This window comes from Coregonus clupeaformis, unplaced genomic scaffold (genome assembly GCF_020615455.1).
Source record: "Coregonus clupeaformis isolate EN_2021a unplaced genomic scaffold, ASM2061545v1 scaf2480, whole genome shotgun sequence".
NCBI classification, from domain to species: Eukaryota; Metazoa; Chordata; class Actinopteri; order Salmoniformes; family Salmonidae; genus Coregonus; species Coregonus clupeaformis.
Window position 1 is genome coordinate 48,093 of NW_025535934.1, and position 25,439 is coordinate 73,531.

General features: G+C 52.8%; 1 protein-coding gene across 1 annotated transcript; it reads left to right on the forward strand.

Annotated features, from left to right (window-relative positions):
* Positions 1 to 1,828: 1,828 nt before the first annotated feature.
* LOC123488759 (N-acetylglucosamine-6-sulfatase-like) lies at positions 1,829 to 22,199 on the forward strand. Its single transcript, XM_045219561.1, has 3 exons — positions 1,829 to 2,170; positions 2,980 to 3,039; positions 21,613 to 22,199. Exons 1-3 carry the CDS (start codon positions 2,009 to 2,011, stop codon positions 21,979 to 21,981), a joined length of 591 nt encoding a protein of 196 aa, XP_045075496.1. The 5' UTR covers positions 1,829 to 2,008; the 3' UTR covers positions 21,982 to 22,199.
* The last annotated feature ends 3,240 nt before the right edge of the window (positions 22,200 to 25,439 follow it).

Here is a 25,439-nt window from a genome sequence, read left to right on the forward strand (position 1 = left end):
ATGGGCTTTATATAGCTAGCTACATCTGTGGGCGTTATATAGCTAGCTACATCTACAGGCTTTATATAGCTAGCTACATCAATGGGCTTTATATAGCTAGCTACATCTATGGGCTTTATATAGCGAGCTACATCTATGGGCTTTATATAGCTAGCTACATCTATGGGCTTTATATAGCTAGCTACATCTATGGGCTTTATATAGCTAGCTACATCTATGGGCTTTATATAGCGAGCTACATCTATGGGCTTTATATAGCGAGCTACATCTATGGGCTTTATATAGCTAGCTACATCTATGGGCTTTATATAGCTAGCTACATCTATGGGCTTTATATAGCGAGCTACATCTATGGGCTTTATATAGCTAGCTACATCTATGGGCTTTATATAGCTAGCTACATCTATGGGCTTTATATAGCTAGCTACATCTATGGGTTTTATATAGCGAGCTACATCTATGGGCTTTATATAGCTAGCTACATCTATGGGCTTTATATAGCGAGCTACATCTATGGGCTTTATATAGCTAGCTACATCTATGGGCTTTATATAGCGAGCTACATCTATGGGCTTTATATAGCTAGCTACATCTATGGGCTTTATATAGCTAGCTACATCTATGGGCTTTATATAGCTAGCTACATCTATGGGTTTTATATAGCGAGCTACATCTATGGGCTTTATATAGCTAGCTACATCTATGGGCTTTATATAGCTAGCTACATCTATGGGCTTTATATAGCGAGCTACATCTATGGGCTTTATATAGCGAGCTACATCTATGGGCTTTATATAGCTAGCTACATCTATGGGCTTTATATAGCGAGCTACATCTATGGGCTTTATATAGCTAGCTACATCTATGGGCTTTATATAGCGAGCTACATCTATGGGCTTTATATAGCTAGCTACATCTATGGGCTTTATATAGCTAGCTACATCTATGGGCTTTATATAGCTAGCTACATCTATGGGCTTTATATAGCTAGCTACATCTATGGGCTTTATATAGCTAGCTACATCTATGGGCTTTTATGTTTTTCTGTCATGCCTAATGTGCAGTTGCCCATATATGTATTGGATAACAGCACAATAATTTGGGCTTTTTGTGGCTTGGGTTTGGGCTCATTAAATGTCATTAATGTAGGGCTAAATAATCAAATGTATTTAATATATGGCTCATCAGGCTCAGGTAGCATCAGGTTTTAATTTTCATACTGATCAAAGCTCTAATCAAATCCAGACATATTTATATGCTTTATAATGCTTTTGAATGACACTTCTGCTTTGGCGGGAAATACCGGGTTACCCAGCGAGAAAAGTTATTTATTCTCAGGATGGAACATTTGTAAAATACCGGGAAAAAATTCAACTCTAATTTACACGGATATGATTGAAGCCTGGGCTATATTAGGCTACATAATTAATTGTTGTTTGAAACCCCAGCAGTTTTTGCCAAGCATGCTGTTGGAATTCTTGATTTAAATGTGTAAAAGGCCTTTTCTAACCATCAATATGAGGATGTAGCTAATTAGAGGGGAAAGGGGATACCTAATCAGTTGAACAACTGAATGCGTTCAACTAAAATGTGTCTTCCGCAATTAACCGCAACCTCCGCAAGGCACCTTGTCCTAGAGATATTTACACGGTTATCAAAACAGCCCTTATTTTAAGGGTTTCTAAAATCCCCTATGGGAAAAAAAATGATTAGAACCATTTCCTTGTTTGACCACTAGGGTTTATGGGTAATATGACTCATACTGTGGTACTCTATTGCGTTGCATTCCATGTCTGAAATGTGCTGTATAAATAAAACCTGATTTGATTTGACTCTTATTCTGAAGGAGTGTAAAAATCCGTGTCCTTACTTATTCTCGCCTGCTTTACAGGGGTGTCATTCTAATCCCTTTACAGGAACATTTTCCTAACTACGTTTCACGTTTTTAGCAATTTAGGAATCGCAGCGAGAAGACGCAGTCTGGACTGTTTTTAATTTCACAGTGAAAATGGCCTCGGTCCGGTTAAGTCTGCCAACGTTATTTAATTTACTCGTAATCTGCGTCACTTTGCTATTGAATAACCGATGTTGTGTTGTTGCCAAGTGGTATCACAGACCCAACATTGTTTTGATCCTCACCGATGACCTGGACGTCGCTATTGGGGGCATGGTAAATGAGTTTACAACATTAGTTGAATCTATTGGTGGTATGTTGGAAGAACTAACGTTAAGTTGGACTGCTGTGGGCTGATGGGCGCAGTGTTTACATTTAGCTAACGTTAGCCGGATAGCCTAGCCATCCCATATAGGCCAGCTATGTTGAGGGTGTGTTGATCATGACCTGCTCGGTTATCTACCCCCTCAGGCCTGCCTAGCCTAATCATGTCCCTGATCTCATCAGCCTACAGAACAATCACATCATGACTGTATGTGTCAGAGGAGGAGTGCTGCTGGTATAGGATCAGTTTGAGTTTTTTTCTCCATAATTAATAAGATTACATGGAGAGGGGGGGACCTGATCCTTGATCAGGCAATCCTACTCTGAGACTCTTGATACATACGGTTCCAGCGCTACAGCAGATGACCAGGCCCTTCATAAACACGGGATTAGTTCCTCCTCTCTAAACCAGCCTAAATCCCAAGTCAAACATCCATTGTTTTCAGTTAGTTCTGTTCTCACCCTATTCTGTAGCAGGGGCCTGCTCTCACAGTCCAGGTATTTGGCAGCTAGTCTCTCTCCTCACCGGAACTAGTCCAGAGTGTTGAGTAGGTCTACTAGAAGTCTGGCCAGGAGAATCTTATGATCCTGTTTGATGTAATTCAGCTACATTTTCTGACGTTATTATTCTAAAGTTTAGAACAGGCAGATGTCTATGAGGATGACAGAGCAGTGTGAAATAAGTTCCCTGAACAGGTTTGTCTGTGAGCTGAGGTTTCAGAATGGGACGTCATTCTAACCCCTGTATTGTGTTTCTTCAGACCCCACTGAACAAGACCAAGAAGCTGATTGGTGATGCAGGGATCTCCTTCACCAACGCTGTGAGTATCCCGTTCAGAGTTAAGGGGTTAGGGTTGGTCTCCAACGCTGTGAGTATCCACGTTCAGAGTTAAGGGGTTAGGGTTGGTCTCCAACGCTGTGAGTATCCCGTTCAGAGTTAAGGGCTTAGGGTTGGTCTCCAACGCTGTGAGTATCCCGTTCAGAGTTAAGGGGTTAGGGTTGGTCTCCAACGCTGTGAGTATCCCGTTCAGAGTTAAGGGCTTAGGGTTGGTCTCCAACGCTGTGAGTATCCCGTTCAGAGTTAAGGGGTTAGGGTTGGTCTCCAACGCTGTGAGTATCCTTGTCAGAGTTAAGGGGTTAGGGTTGGTCTCCAACGCTGTTGAGTATCCTGGTCAGAGTTAAGGGGTTAGGGTTGGTCTCCAACGCTGTTGAGTATCCTGGTCAGAGTTAAGGGGTTAGGGTTGGTCTCCAACGCTGTGAGTATCCTGGTCAGAGTTAAGGGGTTAGGGTTGGTCTCCAACGCTGTTGAGTATCCTGGTCAGAGTTAAGGGGTTAGGGTTGGTCTCCAACGCTGTGAGTATCCTGGTCAGAGTTAAGGGGTTAGGGTTGGTCTCCAACGCTGTTGAGTATCCTGGTCAAGTTTCAAGTTGTATTAGCCGTATGTACGGGATACGCATGGTGTACATCGTCCAACGAAATGCTTACTGGCAGGTTCCTTCTGGAGGAGATGAATGCATGTCTGAGGGTTTCAGCAGCAGAACTGGAGAGGGAGGGTCTGGCTTTGACAGTGTTGTGGAGGTGGAAGAATGAGGACTTGACTGTCTGTCTTATGCGGTGGTCAAAGGAGACACTAAGGTTGCATTGCATGGAGGGAGAGACAGTGGTGTCGTCAATGGTGAGGTTGCAAGGTTTGGTGAGGGTGGTTTGGTGAGGGTGGTTTGGTGAGGTTGCCAGGTTTGGTGAGGGTGGTTTGGTGAGGGTGGTTTGGTGAGGGTGGTTTGGTGAGGTTGCCAGGTTTGGTGAGGTTGCCAGGTTTGGTGAGGTTGCCAGGGTTGGTGAGGGTGGACTTGGTGCCTATGAGGAGGACTTTTGTTGTTTTATCACTGTTGAGCTTGAGAGAGTTTTGTTTCATCCATGTTTTATTGTAGAGAGGCAGGATTCAGTGTGGGTCAGAGGTGGGTTGAGGAGGGATTTGGTGCTGAGGTAGATCTGGGTGTCATCGGCATAGCAGTGGAAGTGAAGGTTGAAGTGACGGAGGATCTGAACAAGATGGAGGACGTAGATGATGAAGAGTAAGGGACCCAGCACAGAGTCCTGGGGGACACCCTGTAGACCTGGGGGACACCCTGTAGAACTGCAGCTGAGTCAGAGCCCTGGGGGACACCCTGTAGACCTGCAGCTGAGTCAGAGTCTGAGCCCTGGGGGACACCCTGTAGAACTGCAGCTGAGTCAGAGCCCTGGGGGACACCCTGTAGACCTGCAGCTGAGTCTGAGCCCTGGGGGACACCCTGTAGACCTGCAGCTGAGTCTGAGCCCTGGGGGACACCCTGTAGAACTGCAGCTGAGTCAGAGCCCTGGGGGACACCCTGTAGACCTGCAGCTGAGTCTGAGCCCTGGGGGACACCCTGTAGAACTGCAGCTGAGTCAGAGCCCTGGGGGACACCCTGTAGAACTGCAGCTGAGTCTGAGCCCTGGGGGACACCCTGTAGAACTGCAGCTGAGTCAGAGCCCTGGGGGACACCCTGTAGAACTGCAGCTGAGTCTGAGCCCTGGGGGACACCCTGTAGAACTGTAGCTGAGTCAGAGCCCTGGGGGACACCCTGTAGAACTGCAGCTGAGTCTGAGTCCTGGGGGACACCCTGTAGACCTGCAGCTGAGTCTGAGTCCTGGGGGACACCCTGTAGAACTGCAGCTGAGTCTGAGCCTTGGGGGACACCCTGTAGAACTGCAGCTGAGTCTGAGCCCTGGGGGACACCCTGTAGACCTGCAGCTGAGTCTGAGCCCTGGGGGACACCCTGTAGAACTGCAGCTGAGTCAGAGCCCTGGGGGACACCCTGTAGAACTGCAGCTGAGTCTGAGCCCTGGGGGACACCCTGTAGAACTGCAGCTGAGTCAGAGCCCTGGGGGACACCCTGTAGAACTGCAGCTGAGTCTGAGTCTGAGTCCTGGGGGACACCCTGTAGAACTGCAGCTGAGTCAGAGTCTGAGCCCTGGGGGACACCCTGTAGAACTGTAGCTGAGTCAGAGCCCTGGGGGACACCCTGTAGAACTGCAGCTGAGTCTGAGTCTGAGTCCTGGGGGACACCCTGTAGAACTGCAGCTGAGTCTGAGCCCTGGGGGACACCCTGTAGACCTGCAGCTGAGTCTGAGCCCTGGGGGACACCCTGTAGAACTGCAGCTGAGTCTGAGCCCTGGGGGACACCCTGTAGACCTGCAGCTGAGTCTGAGTCCTGGGGACACCCTGTAGAACTGCAGCTGAGTCTGAGCCCTGGGGGACACCCTGTAGAACTGCAGCTGAGTCTGAGCCCTGGGGGACACCCTGTAGACCTGCAGCTGAGTCTGAGTCCTGGGGGACACCCTGTAGACCTGCAGCTGAGTCTGAGTCAGAGCCCTGGGGGACACCCTGTAGAACTGCAGCTGAGTCAGAGCCCTGGGGGACACCCTGTAGAACTGTAGCTGAGTCTGAGTCAGAGCCCTGGGGGACACCCTGTAGACCTGTAGCTGAGTCTGAGCCCTGGGGGACACCCTGTAGAACTGCAGCTGAGTCTGAGTCCTGGGGGACACCCTGTAGAACTGCAGCTGAGTCAGAGCCCTGGGGGACACCCTGTAGACCTGCAGCTGAGTCTGAGCCCTGGGGGACAACCTGTAAAACTGCAGCTGAGTCTGAGCCTTGGGGGACACCCTGTAGAACTGCAGCTGAGTCTGAGCCCTGGGGGACACCCTGTAGAACTGTAGCTGAGTCAGAGCCCTGGGGGACACCCTGTAGAACTGTAGCTGAGTCAGAGCCCTGGGGGACACCCTGTAGAACTGTAGCTGAGTCTGAGTCCTGGGGGACACCCTGTAGACCTGGGGGACACCCTGTAGAACTGCAGCTGAGTCAGAGCCCTGGGGGACACCCTGTAGAACTGTAGCTGAGTCTGAGCCCTGGGGGACACCCTGTATAACTGCAGCTGAGTCTGAGTCCTGGGGGACACCCTGTAGACCTGTAGCTGAGTCAGAGCCCTGGGGGACACCCTGTAGAACTGCAGCTGAGTCAGAGCCCTGGGGGACACCCTGTAGAACTGCAGCTGAGTCTGAGCCCTGGGGGACACCCTGTAGAACTGTAGCTGAGTCAGAGCCCTGGGGGACACCCTGTAGAACTGCAGCTGAGTCTGAGCCCTGGGGGACACCCTGTAGAACTGCAGCTGAGTCAGAGCCCTGGGGGACACCCTGTAGAACTGCAGCTGAGTCTGAGTCTGAGTCCTGGGGGACACCCTGTAGAACTGTAGCTGAGTCAGAGCCCTGGGGGACACCCTGTAGAACTGCAGCTGAGTCTGAGTCTGAGTCCTGGGGGACACCCTGTAGAACTGCAGCTGAGTCTGAGCCCTGGGGGACACCCTGTAGAACTGCAGCTGAGTCTGAGCCCTGGGGTACACCCTGTAGACCTGCAGCTGAGTCTGAGTCCTGGGGGACACCCTGTAGACCTGCAGCTGAGTCTGAGTCAGAGCCCTGGGGGACACCCTGTAGAACTGCAGCTGAGTCAGAGCCCTGGGGGACACCCTGTAGAACTGTAGCTGAGTCTGAGTCAGAGCCCTGGGGGACACCCTGTAGACCTGTAGCTGAGTCTGAGTCCTGGGGGACACCCTGTAGAACTGCAGCTGAGTCTGAGCCCTGGGGGACACCCTGTAGACCTGCAGCTGAGTCTGAGTCCTGGGGGACACCCTGTAGAACTGCAGCTGAGTCTGAGCCCTGGGGGACACCCTGTAGACCTGCAGCTGAGTCTGAGTCCTGGGGGACACCCTGTAGACCTGCAGCTGAGTCTGAGTCAGAGCCCTGGGGGAGACCCTGTAGAACTGCAGCTGAGTCAGAGCCCTGGGGGACACCCTGTAGAACTGTAGCTGAGTCTGAGTCAGCGCCCTGGGGGACACCCTGTAGAACTGTAGCTGAGTCAGAGTCAGAGCCCTGGGGGACACCCTGTAGACCTGTAGCTGAGTCAGAGCCCTGGGGGACACCCTGTAGAACTGTAGCTGAGTCAGAGCCCTGGGGGACACCCTGTAGAACTGTAGCTGAGTCTGAGTCCTGGGGGACACCCTGTAGACCTGGGGGACACCCTGTAGAACTGCAGCTGAGTCTGAGTCCTGGGGGACACCCTTTAGAACTGTAGCTGAGTCAGAGTCTGAGCCCTGGGGGACACCCTGTAGAACTGCAGCTGAGTCTGAGCCCTGGGGGACACCCTGTAGAACTGCAGCTGAGTCAGAGCCCTGGGGGACACCCTGTAGAACTGTAGCTGAGTCTGAGCCCTGGGGGACACCCTGTAGAACTGCAGCTGAGTCAGAGTCAGAGCCCTGGGGGACACCCTGTAGAACTGTAGCTGAGTCAGAGTCAGAGCCCTGGGGGACACCCTGTAGACCTGTAGCTGAGTCAGAGCCCTGGGGGACACCCTGTAGAACTGTAGCTGAGTCTGAGTCCTGGGGGACACCCTGTAGAACTGCAGCTGAGTCAGAGCCCTGGGGGACACCCTGTAGACCTGTAGCTGAGTCAGAGCCCTGGGGGACACCCTGTAGAACTGCAGCTGAGTCTGAGCCCTGGGGGACACCCTGTAGAACTGTAGCTGAGTCAGAGCCCTGGGGGACACCCTGTAGAACTGTAGCTGAGTCTGAGCCCTGGGGGACACCCTGTAGACCTGTAGCTGAGTCTGAGTCCTGGGGGACACCCTGTAGACCTGCAGCTGAGTCTGAGTCAGAGCCCTGGGGGACACCCTGTAGAACTGTAGCTGAGTCTGAGCCTTGGGGGACACCCTGTAGAACTGTAGCTGAGTCTGAGTCCTGGGGGACACCCTGTAGAACTGGGGGACACCCTGTAGAACTGCAGCTGAGTCAGAGCCCTGGGGGACACCCTGTAGACCTGTAGCTGAGTCAGAGCCCTGGGGGACACCCTGTAGAACTGTAGCTGAGTCAGAGCCCTGGGGGACACCCTGTAGAACTGCAGCTGAGTCAGAGCCCTGGGGGACACCCTGTAGAACTGCAGCTGAGTCAGAGCCCTGGGGGACACCCTGTAGAACTGCAGCTGAGTCAGAGCCCTGGGGGACACCCTGTAGAACTGCAGCTGAGTCAGAGCCCTGGGGGACACCCTGTAGAACTGCAGCTGAGTCTGAGTCCTGGGGGACACCCTGTAGACCTGTAGCTGAGTCAGAGCCCTGGGGGACACCCTGTAGAACTGCAGCTGAGTCAGAGCCCTGGGGGACACCCTGTAGAACTGCAGCTGAGTCAGAGCCCTGGGGGACACCCTGTAGACCTGTAGCTGAGTCAGAGCCCTGGGGGACACCCTGTAGAACTGTAGCTGAGTCAGAGCCCTGGGGGACACCCTGTAGACCTGTAGCTGAGTCAGAGCCCTGGGGGACACCCTGTAGAACTGTAGCTGAGTCTGAGTCCTGGGGGACACCCTGTAGAACTGCAGCTGAGTCTGAGTCTGAGCCCTGGGGGACACCCTGTAGAACTGTAGCTGAGTCAGAGCCCTGGGGGACACCCTGTAGAACTGCAGCTGAGTCTGAGCCCTGGGGGACACCCTGTAGAACTGCAGCTGAGTCAGAGCCCTGGGGGACACCCTGTAGAACTGTAGCTGAGTCTGAGTCCTGGGGGACACCCTGTAGAACTGCAGCTGAGTCTGAGTCCTGGGGGACACCCTGTAGAACTGCAGCTGAGTCTGAGCCTTGGGGGACACCCTGTAGAACTGTAGCTGAGTCTGAGCCCTGGGGGACACCCTGTAGACCTGGGGGACACCCTGTAGAACTGTAGCTGAGTCTGAGCCCTGTGGGACACCCTGTAGACCTGGGGGACACCCTGTAGAACTGCAGCTGAGTCTGAGCCCTGGGGGACACCCTGTAGAACTGCAGCTGAGTCTGAGCCTTGGGGGACACCCTGTAGAACTGTAGCTGAGTCTGAGCCCTGGGGGACACCCTTTAGACCTGGGGGACACCCTGTAGAACTGTAGCTGAGTCAGAGCCCTGGGGGACACCCTGTAGACCTGCAGCTGAGTCTGAGCCCTGGGGGGACACCCTGTAGAACTGCAGCTGAGTCAGAGCCCTGGGGGACACCCTGTAGAACTGCAGCTGAGTCAGAGCCCTGGGGGACACCCTGTAGAACTGCAGCTGAGTCAGAGCCCTGGGGGACACCCTGTAGACCTGCAGCTGAGTCTGAGCCCTGGGGGGACACCCTGTAGAACTGTAGCTGAGTCTGAGTCCTGGGGGACACCCTGTAGACCTGTAGCTGAGTCAGAGCCCTGGGGGACACCCTGTAGAACTGTAGTTGAGTCAGAGTCCTGGGGGACACCCTGTAGACCTGTAGCTGAGTCTGAGTCCTGGGGGACACCCTGTAGAACTGCAGCTGAGTCAGAGCCCTGGGGGACACCCTGTAGAACTGCAGCTGAGTCAGAGCCCTGGGGGACACCCTGTAGACCTGCAGCTGAGTCTGAGTCCTGGGGGACACCCTGTAGAACTGCAGCTGAGTCTGAGCCCTGGGGGACACCCTGTAGAACTGCAGCTGAGTCTGAGTCCTGGGGGACACCCTGTAGAACTGTAGCTGAGTCTGAGTCCTGGGGGACACCCTGTAGAACTGCAGTTGAGTCTGAACCTTGGGGGACACCCTGTAGACCTGCAGCTGAGTCTGAGCCCTGGGGGGACACCCTGTAGAACTGCAGCTGAGTCAGAGCCCTGGGGGACACCCTGTAGACCTGCAGCTGAGTCTGAGTCCTGGGGGGGGACCCTGTAGAACTGTAGCTGAGTCTGAGTCTGAGCCCTGGGGGACACCCTGTAGAACTGCAGCTGAGTCTGAGTCTGAGCCCTGGGGGACACCCTGTAGAACTGCAGCTGAGTCAGAGCCCTGGGGGACACCCTGTAGACCTGCAGCTGAGTCTGAGCCCTGGGGGACACCCTGTAGAACTGCAGCTGAGTCTGAGCCCTGGGGGACACCCTGTAGAACTGCAGCTGAGTCTGAGTCTGAGTCCTGGGGGACACCCTGTAGACCTGCAGCTGAGTCAGAGCCCTGGGGGACACCCTGTAGACCTGCAGCTGAGTCAGAGCCCTGGGGGACACCCTGTAGAACTGCAGCTGAGTCAGAGCCCTGGGGGACACCCTGTAGAACTTTAGCTGAGTCTGAGCCCTGGGGGACACCCTGTAGAACTGCAGCTGAGTCAGAGCCCTGGGGGACACCCTGTAGAACTGCAGCTGAGTCAGAGCCCTGGGGGACACCCTGTAGACCTGCAGCTGAGTCTGAGTCTGAGCCCTGGGGGACACCCTGTAGAACTGCAGCTGAGTCAGAGCCCTGGGGGACACCCTGTAGAACTGTAGCTGAGTCTGAGCCCTGGGGGACACCCTGTAGACCTGCAGCTGAGTCAGAGCCCTGGGGGACACCCTGTAGAACTGCAGCTGAGTCTGAGCCCTGGGGGACACCCTGTAGAACTGCAGCTAAGTCAGAGCCCTGGGGGACACCCTGTAGAACTGCAGCTGAGTCTGAGCCCTGGGGGACACCCTGTAGAACTGCAGCTGAGTCTGAGTCCTGGGGGACACCCTGTAGAACTGCAGCTGAGTCTGAGTCTGAGCACTGGGGGACACCCTGTAGAACTGCAGCTGAGTCTGAGCCCTGGGGGACACCCTGTAGACCTGCAGCTGAGTCTGAGCCCTGGGAGACACCCTGTAGACCTGCAGCTGAGTCAGAGCCCTGGGGGACACCCTGTAGACCTGCAGCTGAGTCAGAGCCCTGGGGGACACCCTGTAGAACTGCAGCTGAGTCAGAGCCCTGGGGGACACCCTGTAGAACTGCAGCTGAGTCTGAGGTGTGGCCATTGAGTGAGATATAGTGGGTCCGGTTTGTGAGGTATGATTGTAGCCAGGAGAGTGCGGTGCCCTCAACACCCATGCCCTCAACCCTGGTGAGGAGGATCTGATGGCTCACTGTGTCAAAAGCAGCACTCAGGTCCAGGAGAATCAGGATGTTGAGGGTACCAGCATCAGCAGAGGTCAGGAGGTCATTGATCACTTTGAGGAGGGCGGTTTCAGTACTGTGGATGGGGCGGAAACCAGACTGGAGGGGCTCCAACAGGTTGTTGATTAGCGGGTGGGTTTGGAATTGGGAGGCAACCGTAAGCTCCAGAGTCTTAATAGGGAAGGGGAGGTTGGAAATGGGGCGGATGGTGGAGTCCAGGCCAGGGTTAGGGTTAGCTCCAGAGTCTTCATAAGGAAGGGGAGGTTGGAAATGGGGCGGATGGTGGAGTCCAGGCCAGGGTTAGGGTTAGCTCCAGAGTCTTAATAGGGAAGGGGAGGTTGGAAATGGGGCGGATGGTGGAGTCCAGGCCAGGCTTTTATAAGGAAGGGGAGGTTGGAAATGGGGCGGATGGTGGTGTCCAGGCCAAGGTTAGGGTTAGGGTTAGCTCCAGAGTCTTCATAAGGAAGGGGAGGTTGGAAATGGGGTGGATGGTGGAGTCCAGGCCAGGCTTTTATAAGGAAGGGGAGGTTGGAAATGGGGTGGATGGTGGAGTCCAGGCCAGGGTTAGGGTTAGGGTTAGCTCCAGAGTCTTCATAAGGAAGGGGAGGTTGGAAATGGGGCGGATGGTGGAGTCCAGGCCAGGGTTAGGGTTAGGGTTAGCTCCAGAGTCTTCATAAGGAAGGGGAGGTTGGAAATGGGGCGGATGGTGGTGTCCAGGCCAGGGTTAGGGTTAGGGTTAGCTCCAGAGTCTTAATAAGGAAGGGGAGGTTGGAAATGGGGCGGATGGTGGAGTCCAGGCCAGGGTTAGGGTTAGGGTTAGCTCCAGAGTCTTCATAAGGAAGGGGAGGTTGGAAATGGGGCGGATGGTGGAGTCCAGGCCAGGGTTAGGGTTAGGGTTAGCTCCAGAGTCTTCATAAGGAAGGGGAGGTTGGAAATGGGGCGGATGGTGGAGTCCAGGCCAGGGTTAGGGTTAGCTCCAGAGTCTTCATAAGGAAGGGGAGGTTGGAAATGGGGTGGATGGTGGTGTCCAGGCCAGGGTTAGGGTTAGGGTTAGCTCCAGAGTCTTCATAAGGAAGGGGAGGTTGGAAATGGGGCGGATGGTGGAGTCCAGGCCAGGGTTAGGGTTAGGGTTAGCTCCAGAGTCTTCATAAGGAAGGGGAGGTTGGAAATGGGGTGGATGGTGGTGTCCAGGCCAGGGTTAGGGTTAGGGTTAGCTCCAGAGTCTTCATAAGGAAGGGGAGGTTGGAAATGGGGCGGATGGTGGAGTCCAGGCCAGGGTTAGGGTTAGCTCCAGAGTCTTCATAAGGAAGGGGAGGTTGGAAATGGGGCGGATGGTGGAGTCCAGGCCAGGGTTAGGGTTAGGGTTAGCTCCAGAGTCTTCATAAGGAAGGGGAGGTTGGAAATGGGGCGGATGGTGGAGTCCAGGCCAGGCTTTTTTAAAGATGGGTTGACTGCAGCTGGATGGTGGTGTCCAGGCCAGGCTTTTTAAAGATGGGTTGACTGCAGCTGTTTTGTAGTTGGAGTGGCAGGGCCTAAAATACATGTTTGGGTCCACCAGCCACTGTGTCACTCAGATTTACTACCTGCACACATATTGCTTTTCACAAATATTACACCAACAAAACACTAAAAAAACATGCTTTGTAATGTTTCTGAAACAATAAATGTATTACTAGTAAGAAGTCATGTGGTATATTGTTTAATTACTTTTAACCAAAATATCACAGATGAGACAAAAAATGTCACCTGCCCCTTTAAGGGCGGGAGGTTACCGTGGTAATGCGACTCGGTCATCAAACCAAATCAAATGTCACACAGGTAACAACAACAATAACAGGACAGTGGGGTGGAGCGGGGTCAGACAGGGAACAACAATAACAGGACAGTGGGGTGGAGCGGGGTCACACAGGGAACAACAATAACAGGACAGTGGGGTGGAGCGGGGTCAGACAGGGAACAACAATAACAGGACAGTGGGGTGGAGCGGGGTCAGACAGGGAACAACAATAACAGGACAGTGGGGTGGAGCGGGGTCAGACAGGGAACAACAATAACAGGACAGTGGGGTGGAGCGGGGTCAGAGGAAAAAAGGACAGTGGGGTGGAGCGGGGTCAGACAGGGAACAACAATAACAGGACAGTGGGGTGGAGCGGGGTCAGACAGGGAACAACAATAACAGGACAGTGGGGTGGAGCGGGGTCACACAGGGAACAACAATAACAGGACAGTGGGGTGGAGCGGGGTCAGACAGGGAACAACAATAACAGGACAGTGGGGTGGAGCGGGGTCAGACAGGGAACAACAATAACAGGACAGTGGGGTGGAGCGGGGTCACACAGGTAACAACAACAATAACAGGACAGTGGGGTGGAGCGGGGTCAGACAGGGAACAACAATAACAGGACAGTGGGGTGGAGCGGGGTCACACAGGGAACAACAATAACAGGACAGTGGGGTGGAGCGGGGTCAGACAGGGAACAACAATAACAGGACAGTGGGGTGGAGCGGGGTCAGACAGGGAACAACAATAACAGGACAGTGGGGTGGAGCGGGGTCAGACAGGGAACAACAATAACAGGACAGTGGGGTGGAGCGGGGTCAGACAGGGAACAACAATAACAGGACAGTGGGGTGGAGCGGGGTCAGACAGGGAACAACAATAACAGGACAGTGGGGTGGAGCGGGGTCACACAGGGAACAACAATAACAGGACAGTGGGGTGGAGCGGGGTCACACAGGGAACAACAATAACAGGACAGTGGGGTGGAGCGGGGTCACACAGGGAACAACAATAACAGGACAGTGGGGTGGAGCGGGGTCACACAGGGAACAACAATAACAGGACAGTGGGGTGGAGCGGGGTCAGACAGGGAACAACAATAACAGGACAGTGGGGTGGAGCGGGGTCAGACAGGGAACAACAATAACAGGACAGTGGGGTGGAGCGGGGTCACAGTGGGGTGGAGCGGGGTACAGACAGGGAACAACAATAACAGGACAGTGGGGTGGAGCGGGGTCAGACAGGGAACAACAATAACAGGACAGTGGGGTGGAGCGGGGTCACAGTGGGGTGGAGCGGGGTCAGACAGGGAACAACAACAATAACAGGACAGTGGGGTGGAGCGGGGTCAGACAGGGAACAACAATAACAGGACAGTGGGGTGGAGCGGGGTCACACAGGGAACAACAATAACAGGACAGTGGGGTGGAGCGGGGTCAGACAGGGAACAACAATAACAGGACAGTGGGGTGGAGCGGGGTCACAGTGGGGTGGAGCGGGGTCACAGTGGGGTGGAGCGGGGTCAGACAGGGAACAACAATAACAGGACAGTGAGGTGGAGCGGGGTCACACAGGGAACAACAATAACAGGACAGTGGGGTGGAGCGGGGTCAGACAGGGAACAACAATAACAGGACAGTGGGGTGGAGCGGGGTCACAGTGGGGTGGAGCGGGGTCAGACAGGGAACAACAATAACAGGACAGTGAGGTGGAGCGGGGTCACACAGGGAACAACAATAACAGGACAGTGGGGTGGAGCGGGGTCAGACAGGGAACAACAACAATAACAGGACAGTGGGGTGGAGCGGGGTCAGACAGGGAACAACAATAACAGGACAGTGGGGTGGAGCGGGGTCAGACAGGGAACAACAATAACAGGACAGTGGGGTGGAGCGGGGTCAGACAGGGAACAACAATAACAGGACAGTGGGGTGGAGCGGGGTCACAGTGGGGTGGAGCGGGGTCAGACAGGGAACAACAATAACAGGACAGTGGGGTGGAGCGGGGTCAGACAGGGAACAACAAGAACAGGACAGTGGGGTTGAGCGGGGTCACACAGGGAACAACAATAACAGGACAGTGGGGTGGAGCGGGGTCAGACAGGGAACAACAATAACAGGACAGTGGGGTGGAGCGGGGTCAGACAGGGAACAACAATAACAGGACAGTGGGGTGGAGCGGGGTCAGACAGGGAACAACAATAACAGGACAGTGGGGTGGAGCGGGGTCACAGTGGGGTGGAGCGGGGTCAGACAGGGAACAACAATAACAGGACAGTGGGGTGGAGCGGGGTCACAGTGGGGTGGAGCGGGGTCAGACAGGGAACAACAATAACAGGACAGTGGGGTGGAGCGGGATCACACAGGGAACAACAATAACAGGACAGTGGGGTGGAGCGGGGTCACACAGGGAACAACAATAACAGGACAGTGGGGTGGAGCGGGGTCACAGTGGGGTGGAGCGGGGTCAGAGTGGGGTGGAACGGGGTCAGACAGGGAACAACAATAACAGGACAGTGGGGTGGAGCGTGGTCACACAGGGAACAACAATAACAGGACAGTGGGGTGGAGCGGGGTCGGGAAAAAAGACAGTGGGGTGGAGCGGGGTCAGACAGGGAACAACAATAACAGGACAGTGGGGTGGAGCGGGGTCACAGTGGGGTGGAGCGGGGTCAGACAGGGAACAACAATAACAGGACAGTGGGGTGGAGCGGGGTCACACAGGGAACAACAATAACAGGACAGTGGGGTGGAGCGGGGGTCAGACAGGGAACAACAATAACAGGACAGTGGGGTGGAGCGGGGTCAGACAGGGAACAACAATAACAGGACAGTGGGGTGGAGCGGGGTCAGACAGGGAACAACAATAACAGGACAGTGGGGTGGAGCGGGGTCAGACAGGGAACAACAATAACAGGACAGTGGGGTGGAGCGGGGGTCAGACAGGGAACAACAATAACAGGACAGTGGGGTGGAGCGGGGTCAGACAGGGAACAACAATAACAGGACAGTGGGGTGGAGCGGGGTCACAGTGGGGTGGAGCGGGGTCAGACAGGGAACAACAATAACAGGACAGTGGGGTGGAGCGGGGTCACAGTGGGGTGGAGCGGGGTCAGACAGGGAACAACAATAACAGGACAGTGGGGTGGAGCGGGGTCACAGTGGGGTGTAGCGGGGTCAGACAGGGAACAACAATAACAGGACAGTGGGGTGGAGCGGGGTCACACAGGGAACAACAATAACAGGACAGTGGGGTGGAGCGGGGTCACACAGGGAACAACAATAACAGGACAGTGGGGTGGAGCGGGGTCAGACAGGGAACAACAATAACAGGACAGTGGGGTGGAGCGGGGTCAGACAGGGAACAACAATAACAGGACAGTGGGGTGGAGCGGGGTCAGACAGGGAACAACAATAACAGGACAGTGGGGTGGAGCGGGGTCACACAGGGAACAACAATAACAGGACAGTGGGGTGGAGCGGGGTCAGACAGGGAACAACAATAACAGGACAGTGGGGTGGAGCGGGGTCAGACAGGGAACAACAACAACAGGACAGTGGGGTGGAGCGGGGTCACACAGGGAACAACAATAACAGGACAGTGGGGTGGAGCGGGGTCACACAGGGAACAACAATAACAGGACAGTGGGGTGGAGCGGGGTCACACAGGGAACAACAATAACAGGACAGTGGGGTGGAGCGGGGTCAGAGTGGGGTGGAACGGGGTCAGACAGGGAACAACAATAACAGGACAGTGGGGTGGAGCGGGGTCACACAGGGAACAACAATAACAGGACAGTGGGGTGGAGCGGGGTCAGACAGGGAACAACAATAACAGGACAGTGGGGTGGAGCGGGGTCACAGTGGGGTGGAGCGGGGTCAGACAGGGAACAACAACAACAGGACAGTGGGGTGGAGCGGGGTCAGACAGGGAACAACAATAACAGGACAGTGGGGTGGAGCGGGATCACACAGGGAACAACAATAACAGGACAGTGGGGTGGAGCGGGTTCAGACAGGGAACAACAATAACAGGACAGTGGGGTGGAGCGGGGTCACAGTGGGGTGGAGCGGGGTCAGACAGGGAACAACAACAACAGGACAGTGGGGTGGAGCGGGGTCAGACAGGGAACAACAATAACAGGACAGTGGGGTGGAGCGGGATCACACAGGGAACAACAATAACAGGACAGTGGGATGGAGCGGGGTCACACAGGGAACAACAACAATAACAGGAACATAAAGGAAATGGTAGTAGAATAGAAGTAACAATTTAGCATAATACAGGAAGGAACTATTTCTAGTCCAATATTTCCATGTGTATTGGGGAAGGGGGGGATGGGGGCAGTGTATAAACTGAGCAGTAGAATAAGAGTCTGGTAGCAGCAGCTGGGATGTGCTGAGGTGCGGAGAATCAGCAGGTGGCCAGTCCAGTTCAAGTGTTCAGCAGTCTGATGGCTTGTAGATAGAAACAGTCTCTGAGCCTGTTGGTATCAGACCTCATGCTCCGATACCGTCCGCCAGACGGTAAGGGAGAGAACAGCTCGTGGCTGGAGGGTGTGTTGGGTCCTTGATGATGCTGCGGGCCTTTCTCAGGCAACATTTTGAGTAGATGTCCTGGATGGGTGGGAGCACGGTCCCAGTGATGTCCTGGATGGGTGGGAGCACGGTCCCAGTGATGTCCTGGATGGGTGGGAGCACGGTCCCAGTGATGTCCTGGATGGGTGGGAGCACGGTCCCAGTGATGTCCTGGATGGGTGGGAGCACGGTCCCAGTGATGTCCTGGATGGGTGGGTGGGAGCACGGTCCCAGTGATGTCCTGGATGGGTGGGAGCACGGTCCCAGTGATGTCCTGGATGGGTGGGAGCACGGTCCCAGTGATGTCCTGGAGTGGGTGGGAGCACGGTCCCAGTGATGTCCTGGATGGGTGGGAGCACGGTCCCAGTGATGTCCTGGATGGGTGGGAGCACGGTCCCAGTGATGTCCTGGATGGGTGGGAGCACGGTCCCAGTGATGTCCTGGATGGGTGGGAGCACGGTCCCAGGGATGTCCTGGATGGGTGGGAGCACGGTCCCAGTGATGTCCTGGATGGGTGGGAGCACGGTCCCAGTGATGTCCTGGATGGGTGGGAGCACGGTCCCAGTGATGTCCTGGATGGGTGGGAGCACGGTCCCAGTGATGTCCTGGATGGGTGGGAGCACGGTCCCAGTGATGTCCTGGATGGGTGGGAGCACGGTCCCAGTGATGTCCTGGATGGGTGGGAGCACGGTCCCAGTGATGTCCTGGATGGGTGGGAGCGCGGTCCCAGTGATGTCCTGGATGGGTGGGAGCACGGTCCCAGTGATGTCCTGGATGGGTGGGAGCACGGTCCCAGTGATGTCCTGGATGGGTGGGAGCACAGTCCCAGTGATGTCCTGGATGGGTGGGAGCACGGTCCCAGTGATGTCCTGGATGGGTGGGAGCACGGTCCCAGTGATGTCCTGGATGGGTGGGAGCACGGTCCCAGTGATGTCCTGGATGGGTGGGAGCACGGTCCCAGTGATGTCCTGGATGGGTGGGAGCACGGTCCCAGGGATGTCCTGGATGGGTGGGAGCACGGTCCCAGTGATGTCCTGGATGGGTGGGAGCACGGTCCCAGTGATGTCCTAGATGGCTGGGAGCACGGTCCCAGTGATGTCCTGGATGGCTGGGAGCACGGTCCCAGTGATGTCCTGGATGGGTGGGAGCACGGTCCCAGTGATGTCCTGGATGGGTGGGAGCACGGTCCCAGTGATGTCCTGGATGGGTGGGAGCACGGTCCCAGTGATGTCCTGGATGGCTGGGAGCACGGTCCCAGTGATGTCCTGGATGGGTGGGAGCACGGTCCCAGGGATGTCCTGGATGGGTGGGAGCACGGTCCCAGTGATGTCCTGGACAGTCTTCACCACCCTCTGGAGGGCCTTGGGGTCAGAGTTAGGGGTTAGGGTTGGTCTCCAACGCTGTGAGTATCCTGGTTAATAATATTTCCAACGCATGATCAACCATGGTCTAGCACCCGACGAAGCAGATATTTGACCTGTTTTACAGTTTTTAAATCTGAAAACAAAACAGAAGTTAGACTTTGACACCAGGAGACATGCTGAGTGGAATTCTATCATAATATCTCTGCTCAGGCCATTCTACAGCCAGTAGGCCTGGTTTTCCTGTTCCTGTCAGCTCGAGCTCTGTCCCAGCAGAGCCAGCATCCTAACACTTAGTTAGAGTTTGGGTTATCTTACCTGATGGGGGTATCTTGTTGTGTTCTCTCCAGTTTGTAGCCAGCCCACTGTGCTGTCCCAGCAGAGCCAGCATCCTAACACTTAGTTAGAGTTTGGGTTATCTTACCTGATGGGGGTATCTTGTTGTGTTCTCTCCAGTTTGTAGCCAGCATCCTAACACTTAGTTAGAGTTTGGGTTATCTTACCTGATGGGGGTATCTTGTTGTGTTCTCTCCAGTTTGTAGCCAGCCCACTGTGCTGTCCCAGCAGAGCCAGCATCCTAACACTTAGTTAGAGTTTGGGTTATCTTACCTGATGGGGGTATCTTGTTGTGTTCTCTCCAGTTTGTAGCCAGCATCCTAACACTTAGTTAGAGTTTGGGTTATCTTACCTGATGGGGGTATCTTGTTGTGTTCTCTCCAGTTTGTAGCCAGCCCACTGTGCTGTCCCAGCAGAGCCAGCATCCTAACACTTAGTTAGAGTTTGGGTTATCTTACCTGATGGGGGTATCTTGTTGTGTTCTCTCCAGTTTGTAGCCAGCATCCTAACACTTAGTTAGAGTTTGGGTTATCTTACCTGATGGGGGGTATCTTGTTGTGTTCTCTCCAGTTTGTAGCCAGCATCCTAACACTTAGTTAGAGTTTGGGTTATCTTACCTGATGGGGGTATCTTGTTGTGTTCTCTCCAGTTTGTAGCCAGCCCACTGTGCTGTCCCAGCAGAGCCAGCATCCTAACACTTAGTTAGAGTTTGGGTTATCTTACCTGATGGTTGTGTGTGGAGGGGTATCTTGTTGTGTTCTCTCCAGTTTGTAGCCAGCCCACTGTGCTGTCCCATCAGAGCCAGCATCCTAACACTTAGTTAGAGTTTGGGTTATCTTACCTGATGGGGGTATCTTGTTGTGTTCTCTCCAGTTTGAGCCAGCATCCTAACACTTAGTTAGAGTTTGGGTTATCTTACCTGATGGGGGTATCTTGTTGTGTTCTCTCCAGTTTGTAGCCAGCATCCTAACACTTAGTTAGAGTTTGGGTTATCTTACCTGATGGGGGTATCTTGTTGTGTTCTCTCCAGTTTGTAGCCAGCCCACTGTGCTGTCCCAGCAGAGCCAGCATCCTAACACTTAGTTAGAGTTTGGGTTATCTTACCTGATGGGGGTATCTTGTTGTGTTCTCTCCAGTTTGTAGCCAGCATCCTAACACTTAGTTAGAGTTTGGGTTATCTTACCTGATGGGGGTATCTTGTTGTGTTCTCTCCAGTTTGTAGCCAGCATCCTAACACTTAGTTAGAGTTTGGGTCATCTTACCTGATGGGGGTATCTTGTTGTGTTCTCTCCAGTTTGTAGCCAGCATCCTAACACTTAGTTAGAGTTTGGGTTATCTTACCTGATGGGGGTATCTTGTTGTGTTCTCTCCAGTTTGTAGCCAGCCCACTGTGCTGTCCCAGCAGAGCCAGCATCCTAACACTTAGTTAGAGTTTGGGTTATCTTACCTGATGGGGGTATCTTGTTGTGTTCTCTCCAGTTTGTAGCCAGCCCACTGTGCTGTCCCAGCAGAGCCAGCATCCTAACACTTAGTTAGAGTTTGGGTTATCTTACCTGATGGGGTTATCTTGTTGTGTTCTCTCCAGTTTGTAGCCAGCCCACTGTGCTGTCCCAGCAGAGCCAGCATCCTAACACTTAGTTAGAGTTTGGGTTATCTTACCTGATGGGGGTATCTTGTTGTGTTCTCTCCAGTTTGTAGCCAGCATCCTAACACTTAGTTAGAGTTTGGGTTATCTTACCTGATGGGGGTATCTTGTTGTGTTCTCTCCAGTTTGTAGTGGGAGCCAGCATCCTAACACTTAGTTAGAGTTTGGGTTATCTTACCTGATGGGGGTATCTTGTTGTGTTCTCTCCAGTTTGTAGCCAGCCCACTGTGCTGTCCCAGCAGAGCCAGCATCCTAACACTTAGTTAGAGTTTGGGTTATCTTACCTGATGGGGGTATCTTGTTGTGTTCTCTCCAGTTTGTAGCCAGCCCACTGTGCTGTCCCAGCAGAGCCAGCATCCTAACACTTAGTTAGAGTTTGGGTTATCTTACCTGATGGGGGTATCTTGTTGTGTTCTCTCCAGTTTGTAGCCAGCATCCTAACACTTAGTTAGAGTTTGGGTTATCTTACCTGATGGGGGTATCTTGTTGTGTTCTCTCCAGTTTGTAGCCAGCATCCTAACACTTAGTTAGAGTTTGGGTTATCTTACCTGATGGGGGTATCTTGTTGTGTTCTCTCCAGTTTGTAGCCAGCATCCTAACACTTAGTTAGAGTTTGGGTCATCTTACCTGATGGGGGTATCTTGTTGTGTTCTCTCCAGTTTGTAGCCAGCATCCTAACACTTAGTTAGAGTTTGGGTTATCTTACCTGATGGGGGTATCTTGTTGTGTTCTCTCCAGTTTGTAGCCAGCCCACTGTGCTGTCCCAGCAGAGCCAGCATCCTAACAGGGAAGTATCCCCATAACCACCATGTGATCAACAACACTCTGGAAGGGAACTGCAGCAGCCCGGCCTGGCAGAAGACCCAAGAGCCCCAGACCTTCCCTGCTCTACTGCAGGCTTACGCTGGCTACCAGACCTTCTTCGCTGGGAAATACCTCAACCAGGTAACTACACCTCACCTAACTCTACCACTAACCCTACGCTGGCTACCAGACCTTCTTCGCTGGAAAATACCTCAACCAGGTAACTACACCTCACCTAACTCTACCACTAACCCTACGCTGGCTACCAGACCTTCTTCGCTGGAAAGTACCTCAACCAGGTAACTACACCTCACCTAACTCTACCACTAACCCTACGCTGGCTACCAGACCTTCTTCGCTGGGAAGTACCTCAACCAGGTAACTACACCTCACCTAACTCTACCACTAACCCTACGCTGGCTACCAGACCTTCTTCGCTGGAAAATACCTCAACCAGGTAACTACACCTCACCTAACTCTACCACTAACCCTACGCTGGCTACCAGACCTTCTTCGCTGGGAAGTACCTCAACCAGGTAACTACACCTCACCTAACTCTACCACTAACCCTACGCTGGCTACCAGACCCCTCCTTCGCTGGGAAATACCTCAACCAGGTAACTACACCTCACCTAACTCTACCACTAACCCTACGCTGGCTACCAGACCTTCTTCGCTGGAAAGTACCTCAACCAGGTAACTACACCTCACCTAACTCTACCACTAACCCTACGCTGGCTACCAGACCTTCTTCGCTGGAAAATACCTCAACCAGGTAACTACACCTCACCTAACTCTACCACTAACCCTACGCTGGCTACCAGACCTTCTTCGCTGGGAAGTACCTCAACCAGGTAACTACACCTCACCTAACTCTACCACTAACCCTACGCTGGCTACCAGACCCCTCCTTCACTGGGAAGTACCTCAACCAGGTAACTACACCTCACCTAACTCTACCACTAACCCTACGCTGGCTACCAGACCTTCTTCGCTGGGAAGTACCTCAACCAGGTAACTACACCTCACCTAACTCTACCACTAACCCTACGCTGGCTACCAGACCTTCTTCGCTACCTCAACCAGGTAACTACACCTCACCTAACTCTACCACTAACCCTACGCTGGCTACCAGACCCCTCCTTCACTGGGAAGTACCTCAACCAGGTAACTACACCTCACCTAACTCTACCACTAACCCTACGCTGGCTACCAGACCTTCTTCAGCTGGGAAGTACCTCAACCAGGTAACTACACCTCACCTAACTCTACCACTAACCCTACGCTGGCTACCAGACCTTCTTCGCTGGGAAGTACCTCAACCAGGTAACTACACCTCACCTAACTCTACCACTAACCCTACGCTGGCTACCAGACCCCTCCTTCACTGGGGAATACCTCAACCAGGTAACTACACCTCACCTAACTCTACCACTAACCCTACGCTGGCTACCAGACCTTCTTCACTGGGAAGTACCTCAACCAGGTAACTACACCTCACCTAACTCTACCACTAACCCTACGCTGGCTACCAGACCCCTCCTTCACTGGGAAGTACCTCAACCAGGTAACTACACCTCACCTAACTCTACCACTAACCCTACGCTGGCTACCAGACCCCTCCTTCACTGGGAAGTACCTCAACCAGGTAACTACACCTCACCTAACTCTACCACTAACCCTACGCTGGCTACCAGACCCCTCCTTCACTGGGGAATACCTCAACCAGGTAACTACACCTCACCTAACTCTACCACTAACCCTACGCTGGCTACCAGACCCCTCCTTCACTGGGGAATACCTCAACCAGGTAACTACACCTCACCTAACTCTACCACTAACCCTACGCTGGCTACCAGACCCCTCCTTCACTGGGGAATACCTCAAACAATTCAATAAAAAAAAACTGTATTTTATCCCAAAGGGGCAAATACTTTGGACAAGGTGAGAGTCTGCAACAATATGACAGCATGCCACAACCATACCACAACCATACCACAACCATACCACAACCACACCACAACCACACCACACACAGCATCTTCACATCATCATGTCCTATCATGTATGTAGGTTACACTGTAATGATGATGATCTGTTCCCACGCCTCCCTAACTCTCGGAGGACATGTACGAATGGCTTTATCTCAGAGTAGCAGCAGGTTCTCTGAGTAACACTCAGCTTACCCCCCGACTCACACACCATGGATCAATGTATAGACCCCCCGACTCACACACCATGGATCAATGTATAGACCCCCCGACTCACACACCATGGATCAATGTATAGGAACTCACCCTGTCTGGCTCTGAATCTCTGAACTGACTCTCTCTCTGTCTCTCTGACTCTGTCTCTGTTTCAGTATGGAAACCGACTATACATGTGGTTTGGTATAGAAACTGACTCTGTCTCTGTGTTTCAGTATGGAAACTGACTATACATGTGGTTTAGTATAGAAACTGACTCTGTCTCTGTTTCAGTATGGAAACTGACTATACATGTGGTTTAGTATAGAAACTGACTCTCTCTGTGTTTCAGTATGGAAACTGACTCTCTCTCTGTGTTTCAGTATGGAAACTGACTATACATGTGGTTTAGTATAGAAACTGACTCTGTCTCTGTTTCAGTATGGAAACTGACTATACATGTGGTTTAGTATAGAAACTGACTCTGTCTCTGTTTCAGTATGGAAACTGACTATACATGTGGTTTAGTATAGAAACTGACTCTCTCTCTGTGTTTCAGTATGGAAACTGACTATACATGTGGTTTAGTATAGAAACTGACTCTGTCTCTGTTTCAGTATGGAAACTGACTATACATGTGGTTTAGTATAGAAACTGACTCTCTCTCTGTGTTTCAGTATGGAAACTGACTCTCTCTCTGTGTTTCAGTATGGAAACTGACTATACATGTGGTTTAGTATAGAAACAGACCCTGTCTCTGTTTCAGTATGGGAACTGACTATACATGTGGTTTAGTATAGAAACAGACTCTGTCTCTGTGTTTCAGTATGGAAACTGACTATACATGTGGTTTAGTATAGAAACAGACTCTGTCTCTGTGTTTCAGTATGGAAACTGACTATACATGTGGTTTAGTATAGAAACTGTCTCTGTCTCTGTTTCAGTATGGAAACTGACTATACATGTGGTTTAGTATAGAAACAGACTCTGTCTCTGTGTTTCAGTATGGAAACTGACTATACATGTGGTTTAGTATAGAAACAGACTCTGTCTCTGTGTTTCAGTATGGAAACTGACTATACATGTGGTTTAGTATAGAAACAGACTCTGTCTCTGTGTTTCAGTATGGAAACTGACTATACATGTGGTTTAGTATAGAAACAGACTCTGTCTCTGTGTTTCAGTATGGAAACTGACTATACATGTGGTTTAGTATAGAAACAGACTCTGTCTCTGTGTTTCAGTATGGAAACTGACTATACATGTGGTTTAGTATAGAAACAGACTCTGTCTCTGTGTTTCAGTATGGAAACTGACTATACATGTGGTTTAGTATAGAAACAGACTCTGTCTCTGTTTCAGTATGGAAACTGACTATACATGTGGTTTAGTATAGAAACTGACTCTCTCTGTGTTTCAGTATGGAAACTGACTGCTCTCTCTGTGTTTCAGTATGGAAACTGACTATACATGTGGTTTAGTATAGAAACTGACTCTGTCTCTGTTTCAGTATGGAAACTGACTATACATGTGGTTTAGTATAGAAACTGACTCTGTCTCTGTTTCAGTATGGAA

Excerpts from the sequence above, each read along its gene's own strand:
- LOC123488759 (XM_045219561.1), top strand. The coding sequence starts at position 2,009 with ATGGCCTCGGTCCGGTTAAGTCTGCCAACGTTATTTAATTTACTCGTA. Across the intron at positions 2,171-2,979 it reads ACGTCGCTATTGGGGGCATG|ACCCCACTGAACAAGACCAA; the intron begins GTAAATGAGTTT and ends GTGTTTCTTCAG. Across the intron at positions 3,040-21,612 it reads GGATCTCCTTCACCAACGCT|TTTGTAGCCAGCCCACTGTG; the intron begins GTGAGTATCCCG and ends TGTTCTCTCCAG.